General features: G+C 36.5%; 1 protein-coding gene across 2 annotated transcripts in view; it reads left to right on the forward strand.

The window, feature by feature from the left end:
• Positions 1 to 21,534, forward strand: part of AUH (AU RNA binding methylglutaconyl-CoA hydratase) — a 122,093-nt gene that overhangs the window by 25,667 nt on the left and 74,892 nt on the right. For both annotated transcript variants that reach the window (XM_030003796.2, XM_030003797.1), the window contains exon 4: positions 10,596 to 10,682. In XM_030003796.2, the coding sequence (XP_029859656.1) occupies positions 10,596 to 10,682 (87 nt within the window). The remainder of the gene's footprint in view (positions 1 to 10,595; positions 10,683 to 21,534) is intronic.

The raw sequence follows: 21,534 nt of genomic DNA on the forward strand, positions 1-21,534 counted from the left end.
ACTGCTGCCACCACTGTCTTCTCCTCCTGGATCTTCTCCACTGATTCTGTATCTATCTGAGAGTCAAGGATGATGCAGCCTCCATGCCTGTCTTCTGCTAGTCCTGATAGTTGGCCTGACAGAGGTCACTAGAAGTGAGGCATAGCACAGAATCAAAGTTAATATTGTCTTAACTTACTGTTTGGAAACAGGTAACTATCCTGTTCTCATACCTTTCTACCAGTAGTGGTCTCTTTCATGTGCCAGGGAAGAAACTGCAAGAAGCCCTGTTCTGATAGTTCCACAATGTTTTGGCTCCGTAAGAGGCTACTAGGGACTAAGGAGTGACTGAGGTAGTTGTTAGATGATGGAAGTGTCACAAAAAAAACTGGTTGGTGTTTGGGAAAAAATTGGCTTTGATTTTAAGAGGTGAGATTAGGATCCTTATAATGATTCTTTTTTTCCCCTTGTGCAAGCGAAGATGAATTCAGGAAGGGCATGTGAGGTGTAAGCTGCCTTTTTTGTGGCAGGAAAGGTTAACAGGAGGAATACTGTTGTGTGCTTCTAAATTTAGAGCTGGACAGACAGGATGGAAAAAGAGCCATGTGACTTTAATCTATATCAGGTCTGAATTTGCATAGGCATTGAAAAGGGATTGTAGAAGTTTTGTATATAAAGTTAGGATCGTTTATATTCAGGATTCCTGGATTTGAGGAGGAAACCTGTCTGAATTAACACCTTGGCCATTAAGAAAGACTTAGGATTCAAAAGTTAAAAGGAAAACAAAAGTAAAAAAAAAACCCAAAGTTGTACCTTCTGAAATATCCCACTCATGGCATCTGATTTAGCAGCTAGTGCTTTAAATATGCTGATCTGAGTGTAAATTATTGCAAGATATGAGATAACCTATTGTAGTGGAGCTACAAGACTGCCATCTTACCGGAGGGAATGCTTAGGACTGGCATTCTGCCACAGGCTCAAATATACAGGAATTGCAGACATTTTCTTTGTTCTTCACAGTTTGATGATTCTCAGGAGCTTTCTGTGACACAGAGGGGATATGTGCAAAAAGTGCAGGTATCCAAGTCATATTAATAAATTATGACAGCAAATCTTGTATGGAAGACTATCAATATCAGTTTTGACTTAAAAATCATATAACCACATTTACAGAACTTCAGGTATATAAAGTCTTGCATAAAAATTAATAATTTTATTCATTTAAATTACTTATGTAGGAAACTTACATAGCATCCTTCATGCCAAACTGTTTTTCCCTTGACTAAAATGCCTTCAGCCAGCATCATTCTCATTTTTTTTTGAAATTTAGAATACACCTTGCTTTTTATCAAAGTTACATGTAAATGCATTTTTCTTTGTACTCAGTTCAGGTAGTGTCTGCAAAAATTTGTGTCTATACCAGTGTGCAATAGGATTCATGGTTGCTGTCAATAAAGCAAATGATTACTAGAGAAAGTAGGTGGTTACTCTCAAGTTATGAAAGGTGAATTATGAAGTCAGCTCCTTTAAAAACCCTGTGATAACCATATGTTGTGAACTAGTTTCTTAGATGAAATGTTATTTAACAGGCAATTATGAAAAATGTATCATAACTTTCTTAATATATTTGTGTAACAGTACCAAAGACGGAGAGACAACCCAATTAGATAGGCATAGGGCCAAGGTCTGTGTTTCTAGCCAGTGGATGTTTGTTTATAGCTCTTTGGAGCTTCAGAGCCAGCTTGTAAGTATATTAATTCACTCTTAAGGCTGGGTCCCATGGTAATGTACTGGTTTTACTTTTTTGGTTCCTTATACATTGCATACTGAAATTTCTTCCTAATGATCATGAGCATATGTATGCTTATTTATATTCATTTCAAATCATTCTGGATCTTTATAGTGTGCTGACTTTCTAAAAATTTTGTGCATCTGAAAAATTGAGTTATGAATACTTACATATAACTTGTGGAGTTCTCCATTCCATTTTATATGAGAAGATTTTTGGCACTTGCTTAATATTTTATGATATGTTACTGACTTCTTTACAGTTGTGGTTTTTGTTTCCTACCTAATTTGTTTAAATCGCTAAAGTGCGGGTTTTTTGGGGTTGTTTTTTTGTTATTGTTCTTTTTTAAATCCCAGTATGAAATGCACTCAAATGTAGAGATCCAAATTGTACTTGCCATGTAAAAGTGGTGATAATGTCTGTTCAATTTCAAATTAAAAAATCAGTATCAAGGAAAAATTTATGTAAGAGATGTTATGGATGAAACTGTGTGGAGACTGAGTCTAAATGTCATGGGATTCCTTCCTCATTGAAAAGTTCTGAGGTACTTTACAGCACAGGCAAAGTTAATGTGAGTCGTGGATTTTTATCTCTCCCTAAGAAATAAGAAAACAACAAAAAAAGGGTTATATAAAGCCATATTTTGCCAACAATACATTGTTATCTTAGAGATTAATCTTTGAGGAAATGATCTTTTAATTTAAATTTTACCTCTTACATGCACATGTTTGATTTAAAGTTTAAAATATGAAATCTCAGAGAACAGGAAAAGCAGAGAGTAAGTTGTACTGCTTTCTGAGTAAGATCTTTCTTTTAAGTAGTACTTATAAAAGAAGCTGATCCTCAGAAGCAAATTGCTAGCAGTTCTTTGTTTAGTAGGTATATCAGTAATATTTTTTTCCCTTACTCTTTATCCTGAACTTTCAGATCTCTCATACCTCACAACTAAAAACCGTGATTCTTGATGAAATTGTTTCATTTCTTAATGTCTGAATTAGTAACTGAGTTCTTAGTATTGATAGAATCAATTCGAATATAAAATCTTGAAAATATTTAGGAATACACTGGAACATATTCAGTACATTATAAGTTTATTTGGTGTGTTCTGTAGCTTTTAAACATTTAGATTGAATATTCCTTTTTATTCTTAAAAAAATTTGAAAAAGAGCTTTCTTCCTGTCCTTTAATCTCTCAGATATCCATTGTGTATTTTTGGAGGAGGTATTTATTCATCTTACCCTTGGAAAATGGGACAGACTAGCAAACAGTAATGCAGAAATACTGCTCAGGTATGCCAAGATACGTTTAGGATGGAAGAAGCTCAGCTGGAGCTCAAACTAGCAAAAGGTGTCAAGACTAACAAGGAAAACTTCTGTAGGTATGTTAGTACAAAGCAGAAGTTCAAGCCAAATGTAGGTCCACTGGCAGCTTAGTTATGAATGACACAGGAAAGGCAGAAGTACTCCGTTTTGTCTTTGCCTTGGTCTGCATGGGAAAGGTCAGCTCCCAAGTCTCTGTGCCAAGAAGCAACAACAAAGTAAACCCTAAACCACTGACAGTAGAGGAGGACTGACTTAAGGTTCATCTGTACCAGTTGGACACATGCATCCCATTGGATCCTGTTCAGGTGTATCCGAGTTGGTGCACTGGAGAGCCACCATATATCATATTTGAAAGGTCTTTGAAGACCTAAGAGACTGGAAAAGGGCAAATATCACACCACTCCGCAAAAATTAAAATTTGGGAAACTACAGACCAGGCAGTATCACTTCAGCCTCTGGGGAAATTATGGAACAAGTGTTTGTGGAAGTTGTTTCCAGGCACATGAAAGACAAGAAAGCGGCTGGGAAAACCCAACTCAAATTTACCAAAGGTAAATTGAGCTTGACTAACCTGATTGCCTTCTGTGATGAAATCACATGCTCAGTGGATCAGAGAAGAGTTATGGATGCTAACTATCTTTACTTTAACAAGTCATTTGACATGTTCTGCCCTAACACCCCTGTAGTTGGTAAGATACAGTTTGGACATACAGACCGTAAAAAGTGGCTCGTGTACCAAGATCAAAGGATGCTGTAGTGTTAATGACTTAAATTCAAACTGTCAGCTGGTCACAACTGGAGGTCCTTGAGGGTTGATACTGGGTCTGGTAGTACTATTCAGTATCTTTGTAAATATTCTAAGGATAGGATTGAACCCTCACTGAGTTTGCAGATGACTTGAAAGTGGAAGGAGAGGCAGGTGTATGGGAAGGAGGAGCCACCATTCAGAGAGACCTTGACAGTCTGGGAAATTGGGCCAACAAGAATTGCATGAGGTTTAACAGAGATAAATATGAAGTCCTGCACCTGGAACGGAAAAATCTTAAGTGGCAGAACAGGCTGGGGACTGACTGGCTGCAAAGGACCTGGGGCTTCTGGGGGACAGCAAGCTTAACATGAGCTAGCAGTGTACCATGGCAGTAAAGAAGGCAGACAGTGTCCTGGACTGCATCAGGAAGAGAACCATCAGCATATCGAGGCATGTGCTTGATCTACTCAGCACTTAGTAGGCCAGCAGAAGGTGATTAGAGAGTTGGAGATTGCTGAGGTGGGAGAGCTAACTGGTCTTCCTGTGCCCGGTAGATATGGAGAAAAGTACTCTTATTTGCAAGGATGTATACAGTGATAGAAGAAGAGGCAGTGGGCACAAGTTGCTTTAGGAGAATTCTATCCAGATAAAATAAATTCTTCATTGTGAGAAGATTGATTAAGAATTAAACATAGGAATGATTTTCCTAGAGAAGTGGTGGAATCTCCCTTGCCAGCAGCATTAAAGACTTGAAAGAACCTTGGAAGAGCTAATCTAGGGCTCTGCATTTGACAGAAGGTTGTACCAGGTGATCTCCAGAGATTTCTTCCAGTCTAGACTTTTCTATTATTCTACCAAATAGGTGATAATCTTTCTTGTTACTTTTTGAAAGATGGTCCAGAATAGTTAATGTTTATGAAGCATTCTGTCTGTTCTTAATTGATCAGACTGGACTCATTTTTGTTCAAGACTACAATCAGTAGTAGCTCTAATGGTTAGAGATTGATGATCCGGGTATCCTGGGTCTGGCTGGGCTGAGAGGTGCAATGGAACTCTTACTGAAATGCATGCATATTTTGTCTGCAAAACATGAAACGTTTTTTCTTTCACACAGGCAAGAAATTTCAGTAGTGGTTGACTTTTTTTTGTACTGTGATTTGTCAAGTGTATGGCTTTACACACAGAAAAATGGTAGTTGAAAGCAAAATAAAAATCATTAATCTACATGGTGACATTATTATCAAATTTAAATTATGCTTTTATGTTTTTTTTAAAGGATTTTTAAGGATATTAGCTTGAAGTGTATATCTATTGGCAGAATAATATTTGTAACTTATTACTGTGGTGTATATATATATATAACACTAATTCTATTTAAACAGTTTTGCTCATCATAGACTTGACACTATCACTAAATACATTTATTTGTTCATGAGGTATTGCAGTTTCTGTTCAAAATTGGGAAGTAAGTTGTCCTGAATAGATTTCAGGATGTAAAAGCTTTATTTCTGAAATTATTGGAAATTTGGAGAAAAAATTGTTGGTAAATCTTTGAGTTTGAACTTAAGTTGGCTATAATGTTGTCCTCAAATATGTACATACAGCTCCCTTTTGGGGTATTCCTAACCTCATAAAAGTTGATTGAGGTTCTGCTAATGATTTCAGCTAAACTTGGATTTCTTGCAATGGCTCCTCTAGGAGATGTGCGCTTCTGCCTTTGAAGAAAGATATTTATATGTGCCCTAATGGGTGGGTTTTTTTGTAGTAGTTATAAGTTAATCTATAATATATGTCAAAGTTGGCCATTTGCCTCAATATTTTAGTTCAGTATCTTAAGTGTCTATTTTTCTGTGTGGAGAAGGAGGGATATTAATTCACAGTCTGCTTAATTACTTTGTGTGGGAATAAGCTGTGGGCACATAGCAGTTCTTAACCTTTTAATTGGTGAGGTAGTACGTGTTTTGTACTCCCAGTTGAAAGCATTGTAAGTTTCCTTCATAAATTCCTTAACCTGTTTCATTGGATTATTAAGGTGATGCCTCTGTGCTTTGCAGTTTTCAATGTTCCTAGTTCTTGCCAACAAGGTACAGGGGAATTGGACAGAGTATGCAAAAGAGTATCTTCTGATATTCTTGGATGTCACTTCCTTATTGAAATTTTGGTATGCTGACAGAATTGGTTGATCTGTGTTTAGCAAGATCAAAGGGCAAGCTCAAAATAACATTGCTGTGGTAAGAATTTAATATTTTACTCTACGTCAAATGCCTGTGCATGTGTCACTTCCTTTCCTCTTCTCAGAGAAAAGGCACTTTGGGCATCTTTTGATACTTGTTAGAATAACTTCACTGTTTAATTTTGGTGTGCCAGATTTCTAAAAGACTTATTTTTTAATAAAAATACTTATTGCATAAAGTTAGAATTTTAAGCATGATGTATAAACCATTAAATTTTATGGCTTGTTAGTTTACAGCTTTTGTGGTGTACTTTGGAAGTATGTGTTAAATCATAGTATAGAATAGTACTGTACAAGAAAATTTCTAGGCATTTATTGTATTTGGAAAGTGAGGCTTATACAAAGATGTTGGAGCAGATTTTTCAAACACAACACTTAGCTTTTCAACAGTATATAAATTCTGTTTAGAAAGTGTGTGAAAATATCCAAATACGGCAAGAGGCATGGATTCAGAGTAATCACTGTAAAACTTGGTTTCTTTTGGTGTGTTCTCTAAGTTAAATAGCCATCCTTGTCATATAGACATGTAGGTGGAAAAAAATTCTGGTGAATAATAGGAATATGCCTATCTTGCTGGACTGCCCTTGGCTTTCTCAAATAAACATTTTCTCTGGCATCATTGTGAAATGCAAGTCAGGCACACGCTGCAAAAACTCCCTGGACTGACAGTATACAACAGTCATTGAGTAGCCAAATGTTTAAAAACATGCAAAGAGAGTTAATTGAGTACATCAGGGTTTTTATACTTACAGAAGTAAGGTAAAAAATAACTAACCTTTCGATGTTCTTCCAGTATTGGAGGGGGGAAATAAGAAAGTGATGGATGAAAAGTAAACGGATTTTCTTTTGGGTTGGCAAACCTCAGTAGAAGTGTAGGTAGTGTTTAAACCAGCATGCATCTTCTTCACAGTAGTTTCAAGGGTTGATCTGCGTGTACCAGTTTATGTACTTGCTGCTCAGCAGATCTCCAAAAGACTGCTGTTTGTACTGATATTTTGCCAACAGGACTTCATTGGAAGTCTTCAGGGAAGTTCTCTCCTACCAGTTTGCTTCATAAATTTGGAAGTGATGCTTCTGTGAATTAAGTTGATTCAAGAAGAGTTTATTCACAAGTGGAGAGTACCTGTCTTAATCCTAATGTAGCTGTTGGAGGAAGTGGCTGATTGCACTGTCAGTGTAGTCTTTCACGGTTGCACTTCTCTTTTGTCCTGTACTAACAGCTAGTAATTTGAAAACGGCACTCCGTAGTCTTTAAAAGGAGTTCTTAAAGTGTTGGGAGCAGAGAGGTGAGAATTGGGGAGCATGAGTCCTAGAACCACAGTTGGTTTTGACGGGCTTTTGCTGCATTTTGGAGTAGATGAGATTCAATTAGCGGGACAAAGCATTGAGATGCCAGAAAGCGTAATATGGAGAAAACAGTGATTCATGCTTCAGCACTAACCGGATGGATGTGGGGACGTAATTACAGTGTACAATCAAATCTGCAACGGTTAGTTTGCCTCTGCTCACTGGTAGCTCAGGTTCCCCCTTTCTTACATCTTCGGGTAGAAGGACTTAGAGATCCCAGTGTTCAGTGTGGTGTGGAGTCACGGACCCACAGTACAGCCCCTGGAGTCTGTTGTGAGTGGATGTGGGGAAGCAGATATGCCAAACACGGCCACAGATTTCAGCTGTGGCCCATGGGAAAGTTGCAGAGGTTCATTTTGTGAGAGTTTTTGTGGTTTGAAGAGCTTAGCTACTTTTTTGCTCTCAGCAGTTGAGCAAATACTATTTTCAGATACTTTAAAGTAGGAAACTTGGAGTGAGAGGAGGGATCTTTGATTTCAGTAGCTGAGAGAGCAGAAGTCTCTGGTTGAACCTGCATTCTCCTTCATGGCTGTCTTCAGAAACTTGTCCTTTCCTACTTCTGACTTGAGAAGAGATTTCGAAGAAACATGTGACTAGTTCTCTGCTATATGGGTCAAGGAATTCTTCAAGAATTCTTTGATCAGTGTTTGAATCTTGTAACAGGAACAGAAGTATTAAGTCAGTGGCAGTTCCATCTCTTGTGAACCAGAGGATGCCAAGGCGGGTGTTCTGTTGGAGTGCAGCGAATGGTTTCTGCCTAAAAGTCTTCTCTCTGAAAAAGCTTCAGTTACTATTATTATGCTTTGGAGGGCTAAAATAGGAAAGGGTTAGGAAAAGAACTTTTTCCATTTCCTTGACAGTTATGAGAGAGAAATACTAAAAAAGGGAAATGTAAGATTACAGAAGTTGGTTAGGGTGCTAAGATAAGCTATTGTACTAGAAATTTTTTTACAGTACTCAAAATGATTAAATTTTCAGCTACCTTTTAATCCATTCTTACAAAAATTTTTGTTGAAAATTTAATAGATTTCTGTAAAAATCTTCAAGGAAACTTATATTCTAAATGAAGGAAGAAGTCTGCAGTTTGTATATTTTTGTTTTAGAAGGCTTGGGTTTTTTGGAGTTGAGTCCAACTGTTTTCTTAACAGTAATACTAGAGGTATTTTTTAGGTTCAGTGCCTCTCTTTTGAAGTTTTCTTTTTTATACTTTTCAAGGGTACGCCCAGTGAGCAGGATTTCAGTGTGTGGAAGGTTTGAGTGAGATTGCACAGCCATGCAGTTTTCTTGTTCATAAAGCACGCAGTTTCTTGTTCTTATATAGGCAGTGGTCTGGACAGAGTTGTAGAAGCTAGACCCAGACATTAACTGATATCAGAGGAGTGATATTTTTTCATTTGCACACTTGCTGATACAACTTTTAAAGCAGGTTTTGTCATGAAGTTTTAAAAAGCTTCTTTTAGCTACAGAACCCTATACATCAATGCATTTGTGAAAGTTGCTTGCAGTTTTATATGATTTAGAGTTCTATCCAGATTTATGGATGGAAATTTTGTTTGCTTTTCAGGTTCCTGGCAAGATTTCTATGTGCATTGATTATGAATTACTAAAGTAGCAACTGCAATTTTGCTGCAGCGTAGACTTGACCACAGTAATTCCTGTTTTATCCTGCTGCTCAGCTGGTCTGTCACACTGTCTTCAGTTGGGGCATATCCTAGAAGGTTGTTTGGAAGCTTTTGGCAAGGTGTCTGATAGTGTAAATTAAACTTGACATTATTTAGCGGGAAACATGCAAACGCAGTCAGGACTGATGCTTCATTGTTTTTATATTGACATGCGTAGAAGGAGAGCAAAAGTCTTAGTGAAATGAGGAGCTTTGCTATGATGGAAGTAGAAGGGGAGATACAGAGCTGCTTTCTTAGGCATGTTACCTTAAAACAGTAGCTGGATGTCTATCAGAAAATGTCAGATTGAGATGCTGATTTTCACGGAGCTAGACTAGAGTTGTGAATTTCAGCTAATGCTGCCAACAAAAGTGTATCTAAAACTGTGTTTGATGAAGAGGGTCAAGAGGGTCTAGCATGAGTTAAGTGCAGAAAGGTAAAAAGGGGAGCCTATGACTGCTTAATTTAAAATTCAAAGATACAATCTTAACTTCATCTGAGTCTGATGCATTTTCCTGAATGGATAGTATTTTGATTCTTAGGGTAGAGAAACGTAACACTCTTTTTTGCTTCGGTTATATGCCTTGTTTAGCCTTTTCAGGCATACGCCAAGACACTAACTTAATAGCTTTATTTGTACCAAATAGAAAAAATACGCACTAAGTTGCAGTGGGAATGTTGCACTTCTTTGGAGAATAAATGTGTATATGCAGGTTTTGTCTTTTTCATGTAATTCTTCTTCTATAAGAAAGATGGACTTCCTGTCTTACTCTGTATTTAGCTATTATTACTGTCTGTTTCTTTTTCTTTACACATTCATGAGAGAAACTGTTGGGTTTGCATATCGGTGAGTTTTTAAAAACACATTTTTGTAACCAGCTCTAGTTCCAGTGTGCTTTTTAAACATGAAGAAATAGATTAAAAAATTAAAATTTTAGCTTTTTGAGGAAGAACAACAAATGCGGTATTTCACATTCAAAAATACATTTCAGTAAAGTGAGTTGAAAAATGGTACTAGGCCCACTCTAGAATTTTTTATTTACATAAATCTAGTCTGTTAATGTAAACACATGCACCCTAGGTATTTTATGATCTACAAATAAAAGAATAAGAAGAGCACAATATGAAAAACACATATTTATCAGACTTTGTGACACAGTTGGGAAAATAAAAGTGTATGTCAGGTGAAATATTAGCATAAATACTGTTGTTCATAAATAATATGGGAAGAAGAAATGTCACTGGGAAGAATATACTTAGTGGAAAACTGGTGGTGGTTAATTTGATTTTTTTGTTGTTGTTGTTTTGGGTTTTTTTAGTTTTGTTTCTGTTTTTCCTTGATAAACAGTCCATGTTTTCCTTGAAATCTGTGGGAAATGAATGGCACCAATTTGAACTGCCCTTGTCTCAAAGTAGACTTAAATTTTTTTTGGAATACAGGAATATTTTACTTTTGACAATGTATTTACAGTTCTGTATACGGCTTGCTAACATGTATGTGAAATGTCACTTACAGGTGCTGACCTTAAAGAAAGAGCAAAAATGCACTCAAGCGAAGTTAGTTCTTTTGTCTCAAAAGCAAGAGCAACTATAAATGAAATGGGTATGTAACCTCTCCCTTGAACAATGTTATTTTAACTGTAACCTGAGAAGAGTTAGATCAGAGGAATGACATAAATGTGCATGGTTAATTCTTGACAGGTAGTAGAATATCCACAACTATTTATATTGTTAAATACGAATCGCAGTGCCTTACTTCTTTTAAAATGTTCCTAATTGAATTGGACATTTTTTTAGAATGCTAGAAAAAGCTAAATCTCAGCTGAAATAGAGGTGATTTGCCCTGCTGTTTTCATAAAGGATGGATTGTTCAGTGACATCCAAGTACTTTCGAATTTAATTTTTACTATTGAATTCTTGTGGTTGGTATAATTAATACAGTCTTTAATACATTTTAGAAACATGTTAAATGTTAGCTGTTGGTAGAAAGTTAGCTACTAAGACCATCTAAAATTTTGTTTAATATGCACTTCTTTTGGTGTAGTAAAACCTGTTAATAGTTTGGGATTTTAATTGAATTGTGCCAGTTTTTAAGGGTAGTAATTTCTCTGTAAATTTTGCATTATGAATTCACCATCAAATCATTATGTTTCTGCATCTCAGCTGATCAGTTTTAATATAAGTGTTTTTCAACAGGGCATTGCTGATACGCTTTGTCAAAAAGAGAAGTCAAGTGTACCAAATTTGAAGCAATTTTATACATTTGATTTATATATGCAACATGTTACTTGAAATTTTGGCACAAAACTCTGAGGAATAAATTGCTTCTCAGAGAATGTTTTTAGATGTACATCCTTAATAACATTGGGTCAGATCTTGGTTTGGCAGAATGTTATTAGTGGAAACCAGTAAGTTTTTGCAGGTAAATGACAGACTACTGAAGAATGAGTCTTTGATTAGGTACTTCATGGAGATACTTGTGTCCTTGAATTAATGTCTTTGAAGTGAAGCAGGTTCTTAAGGCTCTTTAAATAAATAAAATCAGTAAAATATCTAGAAGTGAATAGATCATTAATTTCCTGGAGCTGATACTGTATTTCATGGTGGCATTTGTCCTTTTATTGGAATGCTGAGCAAAAGGCAACAAGTTGTTCCATTTAGTTACTTCGTAAGATTTTTGGGCGGCTTCCTTAGTTGTAAGTAATAATTTTTCAGACTTTCTTGGACTGAAGTTACTGGAAATACTTTCTGAGCTGCTATCAACGTTTAAATAGGTGTGTCTGGTTTTAAGATCTTCCTGTGATCAGGAAATACTTTTTTTTTAATTTGATTAAATTTTTAAGTGAGAAAATTCCTAAAGACTAAAGAAGTATTTGGATTCGGCATTCTGCACTGAATGCGTGGAAAACACACACAGTGATCTGATGCTTTGTTTTGCTTCAGAGTTGAAAAGACTTTAAGAAAAAATTTTTATTGTCTTCATTAAGGTTCCTGTGAAAGTCTTTAACTACTGAACATGTAAGCAAATTTTCAGTGTTATCTAAAAGGTTTACAGTGGATCATTATGCTAACAGTGAATTAGTTGAAGTTTAGGAAACCAGTATGAGTGCTTTCATTCATTGATCTCTAGTCTCTTTCTCAAGAAAGAAGCATGAGATGTGAGTAAGTGGAATTAATGTTTGAGACTCTAGGTCACTGAAGTACCTAGATAGGAAGGTTTGTGAGGGCATGTAGTAACAGCAATTAGACATGCTGCAGGTTGGAAAAGAGAAAGAATTTGAACATAGCCCTTGCCTGATATTTTAACAAAACTTTTCTGAGTGTCTCTCTGCCCTCCTTCTTCTTCCCCTCTTTTTCCCCCTTCTCCCCTCACTCTTTACTCCTTCCCTCCCCTCATTTTGCCATTTGTGCTTTAAAATGCTAAACAAAACAGTCACTAGAAGGTTCTTTAATGGTGACATGATATTTGGCCATCTCCCAGTTCATTTTTTTAAAGGCTTTTTTACAGGATTGGAGAATAATACTAAGCTAACACTTCTAATGTTACTGGTCAATTTTCATATCGTGTATGTTTGGACATGCATATTATGAAGTAGCTTTTATTTTTCAGTCACATGATGTATTCCCACTATGTACATATTTGAGGCGTTGTTTTTGAACACAGTATGCCAACAGTAGATCTATTTATAGGATGGATCTAACATTTTTCTGAAGGGTCTTTGCAGAGCAATTTAAAATGTGGTTCCCTACATCAGGAACTGGTAGAGAATATATACAAGTGGATTTTATAAATGAGATTAGATCAGATGGGTGCACAAGGCATTATGTTATGTGATGCCCTTACGAATGGAAGTAAACATTAATTTTGTAGCAAGTCAGAGGTTCTCAGTTTTTCTGTTTTTTCTTCTGAAGAAGTGATCTGGCATTACAGAACGTAATTTTTGTAGAACTAGTGGGACATATTTGCATTTGACTACTGCAGTGAATCTCTATATTGAAAATCATAATGATATATTTCCTGCCCAGCAACAACCAGAATGTTGTGAGATGGTTAAAGAGGGGAAACAATTTTCAAATTATTATTTGCCACTGCAGAATGCTATATAGCCAGGGCACAATATTTCCAATTTCCCACTTTGTTCTTTTTCTATCCAGGTTTAATGCTGTAATCTCATTTAAAATGTGTTCTACTCTTTGCTTTTCAGAAATAGGTCATGTTTTGATAATTGCGTTTGTGTTCAGATGTGTGACCTAGTAAGGAGATGCTTCTTTTAACAATATTTTCAGAAAGAAGACCATTAAGTTATCTTTGTAGACAAAGTACACAAAAGGTTAATTATGTCTTGAACAACTGGATAAACCTGGCTTTTTAGAATTTGCGTGCTTTGACTTTCCTTAGTTCCTGTCAATTTCATTATATTTAAAATCCTTATGCTAGTGGTTTTGTAAAAAGCTGTAGTATCATTTTGGAATATAGCTACAGAAGAGAATTTTCTGGAAATTAAAAGCATACTGCACTTGTTTTTATGGGATTAATTTATAACTTCTTGCTAAATTTGGCTGAAGTATTAAGACTGCAGTAAATATTACTTGGTATAAAAATAAGCACTTAAAAAAAGAGCTGAAAAAATTGTACTGAGCTGTTAGTTCCAGTGCTTAGACCTTTAAGTTGGGGGGGAGGGGGAATCAAAACAGCCTCTATTTTTAGCAGTGGTTGCTTTTGCTAAAATTATACCAGAATTGTGGGGGTTGGTTTGGGTTTTTTGTTGGGTTTTTTTTTAAGTAGGAATTATAAGACTACTTGTCCATTACTATATTCTGCCTTGAGGCTCTTTGTTACTGATGTAAGGCCGGCTTTACCCTCAAAACACTAGGAGAGAAGAGCATTAATAGATCTCTTGCAACCATGCACAACAGAACAGACCTGACTAAATGAAATCAAATGTTACTGACTCCCGGAAACCTTGTTTTTGATGCTTTGGGTTAAAAAAAAGAAAGCCATCATTGCGGGTCAGATCTTCAGCATATATTTTATGGTATGACTCCCATTAAGTCCATGTTGTTCTTTATACTGGCTGTGGGGCCTGGGCTGTGATATTACCATTGTATATATGTTATCTATTGGGATTTCAGCTGCAAAACAAACTGAGGCTATGTATGGAGCTGAATGCAATAACCACTCCTCCAGAAAAACACCTTGTTTAACAGAAAGAAAAAGTGAAGCTGCAGAAGGAATTTGAACTTGGCAAATACTTGTAATTACTTGGAGTGACGTTTGGCCCCAACCTCCTCTAAGTGAGAAACACCATTGGTTAGCAAAGCTCTTCCAAAGAACATAGGCCTAAGTACCTAAGTCCCACAAATGGGAAAAAAAAATAATTGGAGACTGACTTTCTTGGTTACTTTTTAAAATTAAAGTGTGGTCAGGCTTGATTTTTATGTCACATTTGGAGGCAAAACACCTTACTCGTGGCCTGATGGAACCTAGATCTGAACTGAGCTAAGAAGTTTTTAGTAAAACAACTAATTTTACTTGTTTTCTATTGGACATGTTCCATTCTAACAAACCTTATAGTGCTTTAAGACTTCTGATTTGTTTTGATGCGTAAGTTGTGATACAACTTTAGTAAGTAGTGATATTTAGTAGCTTTGTTTAGACATAATTTTCACAGATGTGATTATTTTGACATAGTCCAATCTGAATGAGATCATCCTGAATGAAAGCACCTTGTGGTCAGTTTACTTGCATTTGTTTTTTTATTGTTTGCTTTTTATTTTATTCAAAGCAGATACAACTCTATATTTACAGATTTATTTTTTGTCCTCCTTGGCAATTTGCTGTCATTCTGGGTTCTCTCGGTCATCTCCAAACTTTTAATTTACCTAAAAGAGTGCTCTTGTTCATCTTTCAGGAGAACAGTGTCTTGTCCAAAAAGTTCCTTTTTTGACTATTGAAGATCGGGCATCCTTGGAAATTCTTACACTGTGCCACATTATATGCTTGTTTTTGGATGCAAGCTGTCAAAACTTGATCTCAGGGGTTCCAAGAATGGGATCAGGATTATATACGTTTCACTTGATTTCTGGTCTGCTAACTGCCACCCCACCTTTCCATTGTAAAGTCGCAAAAATAGGCAAGAATGATCATTGATGAGGTCGGTGCAGTGCTCTATTTTACTATTTGAGTTTCTGGGGCTTCTGTGGAGCTTTGGTTAACATTAAAAATCCTGGTTTAGTAACGAACACTCCAGACCTCATTGCTGCTCTGAGAAGTGACTGCTCTTTTAACATTAACCAAAGCCACCTGTGTTTGCTGGAGGTAAATCTGGGCAGCAAAGGTGGAGTGCTCCAATTTGGAAATCCAGTGAGAAGAACTGTGGGTTTCTCTCTTAGGGAAGAGCAGATATAGGCTATAACTTGAAAAAGCATTCACTGGGAAGCTGAATGAAATACCACAGGTAGCTATCAAATTTGAAAAAGGACATTATTTACAGCTAGCAGTGCCACGCTTAGCAGCCATCCTTAGGCATCATGGTCTCCCTGCATTGCTGACACTGTGAAAGGGAGATTTTGGCACAGTATTTGTATTGCTGTGTTATGTTGCCTGTTCAGTTAAGTGTAGAGCATAGCTAATACAGTTCAAGACTGCTAGCATTCTGATCGCGTTGCCGAGCTCTTGGTTGTTTTCCAGTAGTAGATTTACTGCTTCTCTTAACATTGAATTAATTTCAGATACCCTTTGACTAAGTATTGTCTGTTTCCTAAATAGACAGTACTGTCCTTGCAGAGCTAAAATTACGGGCTTTGTCAAATTGCATTGGTTTGTTATTAATTAAAAAACACAATGCTAAACTCTTTACCATTATAGAGGCAATGAATACAACATTAAACTTCTCTACCAAGATGTTTATTAGCTATTTATATGACAGCATTGCTTCCACAATTGGTAATACACTCTTTCCCCTATAATATTAATAACTTTCTAAAAACTGTTATAAAAAAAAGATGCAGAAATGAGGACCTGAATGTTAGGATGAGCTGATTGTCCTTCCTTATAGATCTCAAGATTAAGGAAGGAGGTGGCTTTGCATTGCCAATCCATTGCTTTCATCCCTGGCATTGCTGTACAGCCTTGACAAAAATTAACATACCCTGAGATGCAGTTTAGTTTTCCTTCTGGTAGTAATTCCAAATGCTGTTCTATGAGGAAAAGAGACTGTGCTCTGGACATGGCTCTAATTTTCCTCCCACAAAAAGGAACTGTACCAAAAGAACGGTGCTACTTGCTCAAGAGGTTTATTGAGACCAACATAGTCAGTTTGCACATTGACTGTTAAAACAGGCCTCCAGTATGACTTGCTGTCCAAGGCTTCTGTTCCCTCTCTAGGGAGCCACATTGTGTATGTTTGATGCGTTGGGAAACTCTACCCTTTCCTTGCCCTCTTCAGGTTTGAAATTGCATGTTTCAATCCCTGAATTAGAAGGAATAGTTTGTTAGCTCTTTTGCTTTGCCTGTCTCAGTCTTTGGCTCTGTTCCTAGAACCAATTGGTATTCAAAGGGCAGCGACTCCTGGCATGGTACCGAAAGTATTATGTTGCTCTTCTATTGAAGAAATCCTAAGCTCGTTGCTTGGGCCCAGCATTAGGCTTTGACTTCAGAATAGCACGTTCAAGTCGTGTACTGAACATGGCTTTTACCTAGTTATGTGGTGCTTTGATGATATTACCAAGGTAATTTATGAAAAAAAAAAATTTATGCTTACTGTGAAACATTAGGGAGTGCTTCCTCCATAGTGTTCAGTGAATGAGCTGCCTGAAACTATTACTTAATACATTGAGCTAATTTAGAATTAAAGATATTTTAGCACTAGACTGAGGAGTGTATGTTTATGCAATACTGTTGAAAATAGATACAGGAAAAAAATTATAGAAATGTTCACCTAAAATGATCACAGTCTGTGGGATTTTCTTTGTATTGTGTCAAACAAGAATGCTACTGGTACTAGAGTATGTGTTATCTTCATACCGTAAATCAAACAAGTAGACAACTAAAAAAATGAAAAACTTGTCCCATTGGATTCTCTTAACTATTAGAAATTATAGTTGTGCTGTTGTTTGAATTTTATTTTGTGTGCTCTCTATGAAAGAAAAAAACTTACATAGAAGTAGATTGTAAAAATGTAACTGAAATAATTTATCCTTGGCATTGTTCTTTTGTTTTGTAAATGCAGTGCTTGAATATGTGCTACGCTATTTGAGTAATAAGCTGTTAAATGTACTTAGTAAGGATAAGAAATACAAGAAATAGTTTTCATTTTTCTTCAATCCAAAGCTTTTCTTCATTGTTTTACTGAGGGCAGAAGTAGTCTTCTACAAGAAGAAACATTAGTAAATACAAAGAAACTGAGGAATCTGTTTATCAAACTGAAGTGTATCACTGAAGATGAATGAAATATCCAAACTACTTTATATAGTACAAAAAGAGAATCGTGGAGAGTTGGCTGCAGAAGACTGTAGTTAAAGGGTTTGATTGAAGCACCTCTTTCATTCCCATAAGTTTCTCAGCTTTTGCTTCTGTTATCAAGAATATAAAACACACTGTCCCTATTACCTGTCAATAATAAAGTACCAAATAGAAAATTTTAAAATTAAGTACATAATATTCCTATATTAAGTATTTTTTTGTCAATTTGAAAATATTTTTTCTAGGTCATTTATAAGAGTGAGTGATCACTGGAGGAAACCAGGAAATTAATGGGATTGAGGAAGATGCTTTAAGAAAACCCTTTAGCTACTGTCATAATAAAGGGAAGATAAACTTGACTAATATCTTTTGCTTAATAATCAGCTGTAAGCAATGTGCAGTAACCATTTTCATTAAAAAGCAAAATTTCTTTCAAAGTACTGAAAAATAATTTTTTTATGCAGCTCTTTATTGCTACCAATTGTCTGCCTGAACTTTGAAGGTATTAAAGCAAAGATAATAATGTTCAAATAAATCTATCAACAGTAGCAGTCTGTTAAGCTTCTTATCTGAAGCACAGGAATTAGAGGGTAGCTAAAGGTCTTTCACAGTTATAACTAGCAAATGTATGAAGAGAATTGTGTGTATCCAAATGCATATGTAGACTGTTCAGACTTAAAAGTGTGGTCATGTTTTTGCAGATGGAGATATTGTTAAAACATATGTAAATATATTAAGTTACTTTGAGTAACCACTTTTTCATTCTCTTTGCAATTATGACAGGTAAAGCTTTGTAGCATTTAATTATTTGCCTTGCACAAAAATGGCTTGACAAATCTTCTTTGCCTTCAAGTTTATGTAGGAAGATCTGACAGTGTCTCTTAGCCAGTTTCGTATGTTGCTACTTACATTGGTTAGTTTTCATAGTGTTATAGAATGGATGAAAGTGCTTGTTGAAGTATTGGTTTTCTGTTAGCTTTTTTCCCCATAGAAGGGCCTTTTTTGTTGGCAGTGCTTGCAATTGAAAATGCAAGCAAACTGTTGTAGTCATTGACTTGATAACAGATTTTACAAGGCAAGGTAAATGCCTGAAACACAATTAATTAACGTTGCTCTCTTAAGTGCAAAGGTTGTATGCCATCTTAATGTTATCAGGAAAAGATCCCAAAAGATGAAATCAAGATATAGTATTGCATTGCAATTATTTTTCTGATTTCCTATGACATAAGTTATGTGAAAGTGTAATTTTATGATTAAGTGTGATTTAATCATAAAATGAATCATTAAATGTGATTTAATCATAATTTATGATTAAATTATGTTCCTAATGTAAAGAATATTTCAGTTATCGTAATTGCCAATGGACTACCTCTACTTGCCACTCAAGGTGCATAGTTTATGCACTTTTATTTTTTTGAAGGGAAAAATCTTAATTTTACGCTCAAGAGCAACATCACCAAGACAGATCAAAAGTCTGGATAGTGAGCAGGTGGAAGAGAAGTCTATTCTGAGTTACAAGGTATGAATGTTTAGGTACAAACTTAATTATTTTAAAACAAAATTAAAAATCTATTCCCAGTTATTATAGCAAGCCAGCATGTAGTTTTCAATAATTACTAATGCTGATTCAAAATTCCTATTTACATCTGTGGCCTTTTGAAAACTCTTTTGTAACTTGTAACCGGAAAACTTGCAGATTTTGGGTTAGTAAAGAAACTTTGTAAAGTAACAGATCTTGAACCTTTCTTTCAACATGGTTGGTGTAGGAATCAGCCCACAGACTTGCAGTATTATGTGGTTTTAAGCTATTGTTAGTTGAAATATTCACTGAAGATAAACAGAATGTAAATAAGTACATTGTTTTGTAATAATAAACCCCAAATTTATAATTCTTTATTTGACATTTTCATTCTATGATGTGACTTCTGTTTCTTTGTTCTTGCTAATGGCTGACCCATCAATTATGGCTTCTACAAATATGTCTTTAGTTGTGTTTAGACATTTTGGGGGCATGTGACCACTCTATTAGTTATTGTTACTACTTTTAAATAAATGTACTAAGAAGCAGAGAGGGAGCTTTCTTACCTTTAAATTAAAATTTGTCCTTGGAAAGGTGCTGGTACGGCTAATCCTGGAAACTATTTCTGGGCACATGAAGGACAAGAACATCATCAGGTGTAGTCAGCATGGATTCACAAAAGCGAAATCATGCTTGACCAGCCTTATAGCCTATGATGACCAGCCTTATAGCCTATGATGAAATGACTAGTTTGGTAGATGAGGGAAGAGTAGTGGATATTGTCTACCTAATCTGTACAATTCTCATAGAGTAACTGATGAGTGTGGACTGGACGAGCAAACAGTGAGGTGGATTGAAAATTGGCTGAATGGATGCGTCCAGAGGCTGGTCATCAGCAGCATGAAGTCTACTTGGAGGCCCCTAGCTAGTGGGTGTGTACCCCAGGGGCCAATACTGGGTTCGGTCCTGTTCAACATTATTGATGATCTGGATGATGGGACAGAGTTTAGTTTGCTGATGATATAAACACAGAAGGAGTGGCTGATGCATCAGACGGTTGTGCCATCATTCAGAGGGATCTCAGCAAGCTGGAGAAACAGTCTTACAGGAACCTCATTAAGTTCAACAACGGAAAGTGCAAAGTTCTGCACCTGGTGAGAAGCAATCCCATGTGCCAGAACATGCTGGGGGCTAATGATCTGAAAGTATCTTTGCAGAAAACGCCCTGCAGGTCCTGGTGGACACCAAGATGAACATGAGACAGCACTGTGCCCTTGTGGCAAAGGCGGCTAATGGTATCCTGGTCTGCATTAGGAGGAGTGTTGTCAGTAGGGAGGTGATCCTTCTCTTCTCCTCAGCACTGGTGAGGCCACTGCTGGAGTACTGTGCCCAGTTCTGGGCTCCCCAGTCCAAGAGAGAGATGGAACTACTGAAAAGAGTCCAGTGAAGGGCCATCAAGATGATGAATGGACTGGAGTATCTCTCCTATGAGGAAAGGTTGTGCAAGCTCGGACTGTTCAGCTTGGGAAAGAGAAGGCTCAGGAGGTGATCTCGTCAATATATATAGATACCTAAAGGGGAGGGTGTTAAGATGAAGCTAGGCTATCTCCAGTGGTGTCCAGTGACAGGACCAGAGGCAATGGGAACAAACTGGAACATGGGAGGTTCTTCCTGAACATCAGGAAACATTTACTTAATGTGAGGGTGACTGATCACTGGCACAGATTACCCAAGGAGGTCTCCTTCCTGGAGATCTTCAGAAGCCACCTGGTTTTGGGCTTGAGCAGCCTGCTGCAGATGATGCTGTGTGAACAGAGGGTTTGGACAAGGTGACCTCCAGAGTTCTCTTCCAACCTCAGCCATTCTGTGATTTAAAAGGTTCTCATGTGCTGCAGGCATATGTAGGCAGATATTTGCCATGCTTTCTTAATCTGCTTGGGTTAGATAATGAATTGTGGAACTTCTTGTATATCCCTCAATTTATAACATACTTTCTTCCAGTAATCCATGTAATAAAGTATGTAGGATATTTTTAGACAATTCATCCTCCTTGCTTTATGTGTTATGAAATCCATTATTCAAAAGAAAAAATGAGCTGTTAGAAATGCCCCCTGAATTTGCTTGTCCTCGTACACTGTGCACTAATCAATTGTATTTGTCAAATAATCAGAAATGCACGTGTGGAATAAATAGCTTGGATAATCTATTTCTCCATTCTGTGGGAACTCAGTTGAGCTGTCATGCAAATTTGAATTCTCTTGCTACTTCTACCTTAGTTGGAGACTTACAGTTTTTAAGGGGAGTACTCTCACGGCTTTCTATTCTGTCAGTACTGGGAAACAAGAATTCTTCCTAGACCCTTGGCTGTCTGTTGATAATTAAAGACAAGTCAGGCTTGTGAATCTGGTTCAGCAGGTGCTAAAGGTAGTGACTAGATTCTGATTTACATCTGAATAACTGTTCCTTCTGAAG

The sequence above is a fragment of the Aquila chrysaetos genome, chromosome Z (genome assembly GCF_900496995.4).
Source record: "Aquila chrysaetos chrysaetos chromosome Z, bAquChr1.4, whole genome shotgun sequence".
NCBI classification, from domain to species: domain Eukaryota; kingdom Metazoa; phylum Chordata; class Aves; order Accipitriformes; family Accipitridae; genus Aquila; species Aquila chrysaetos.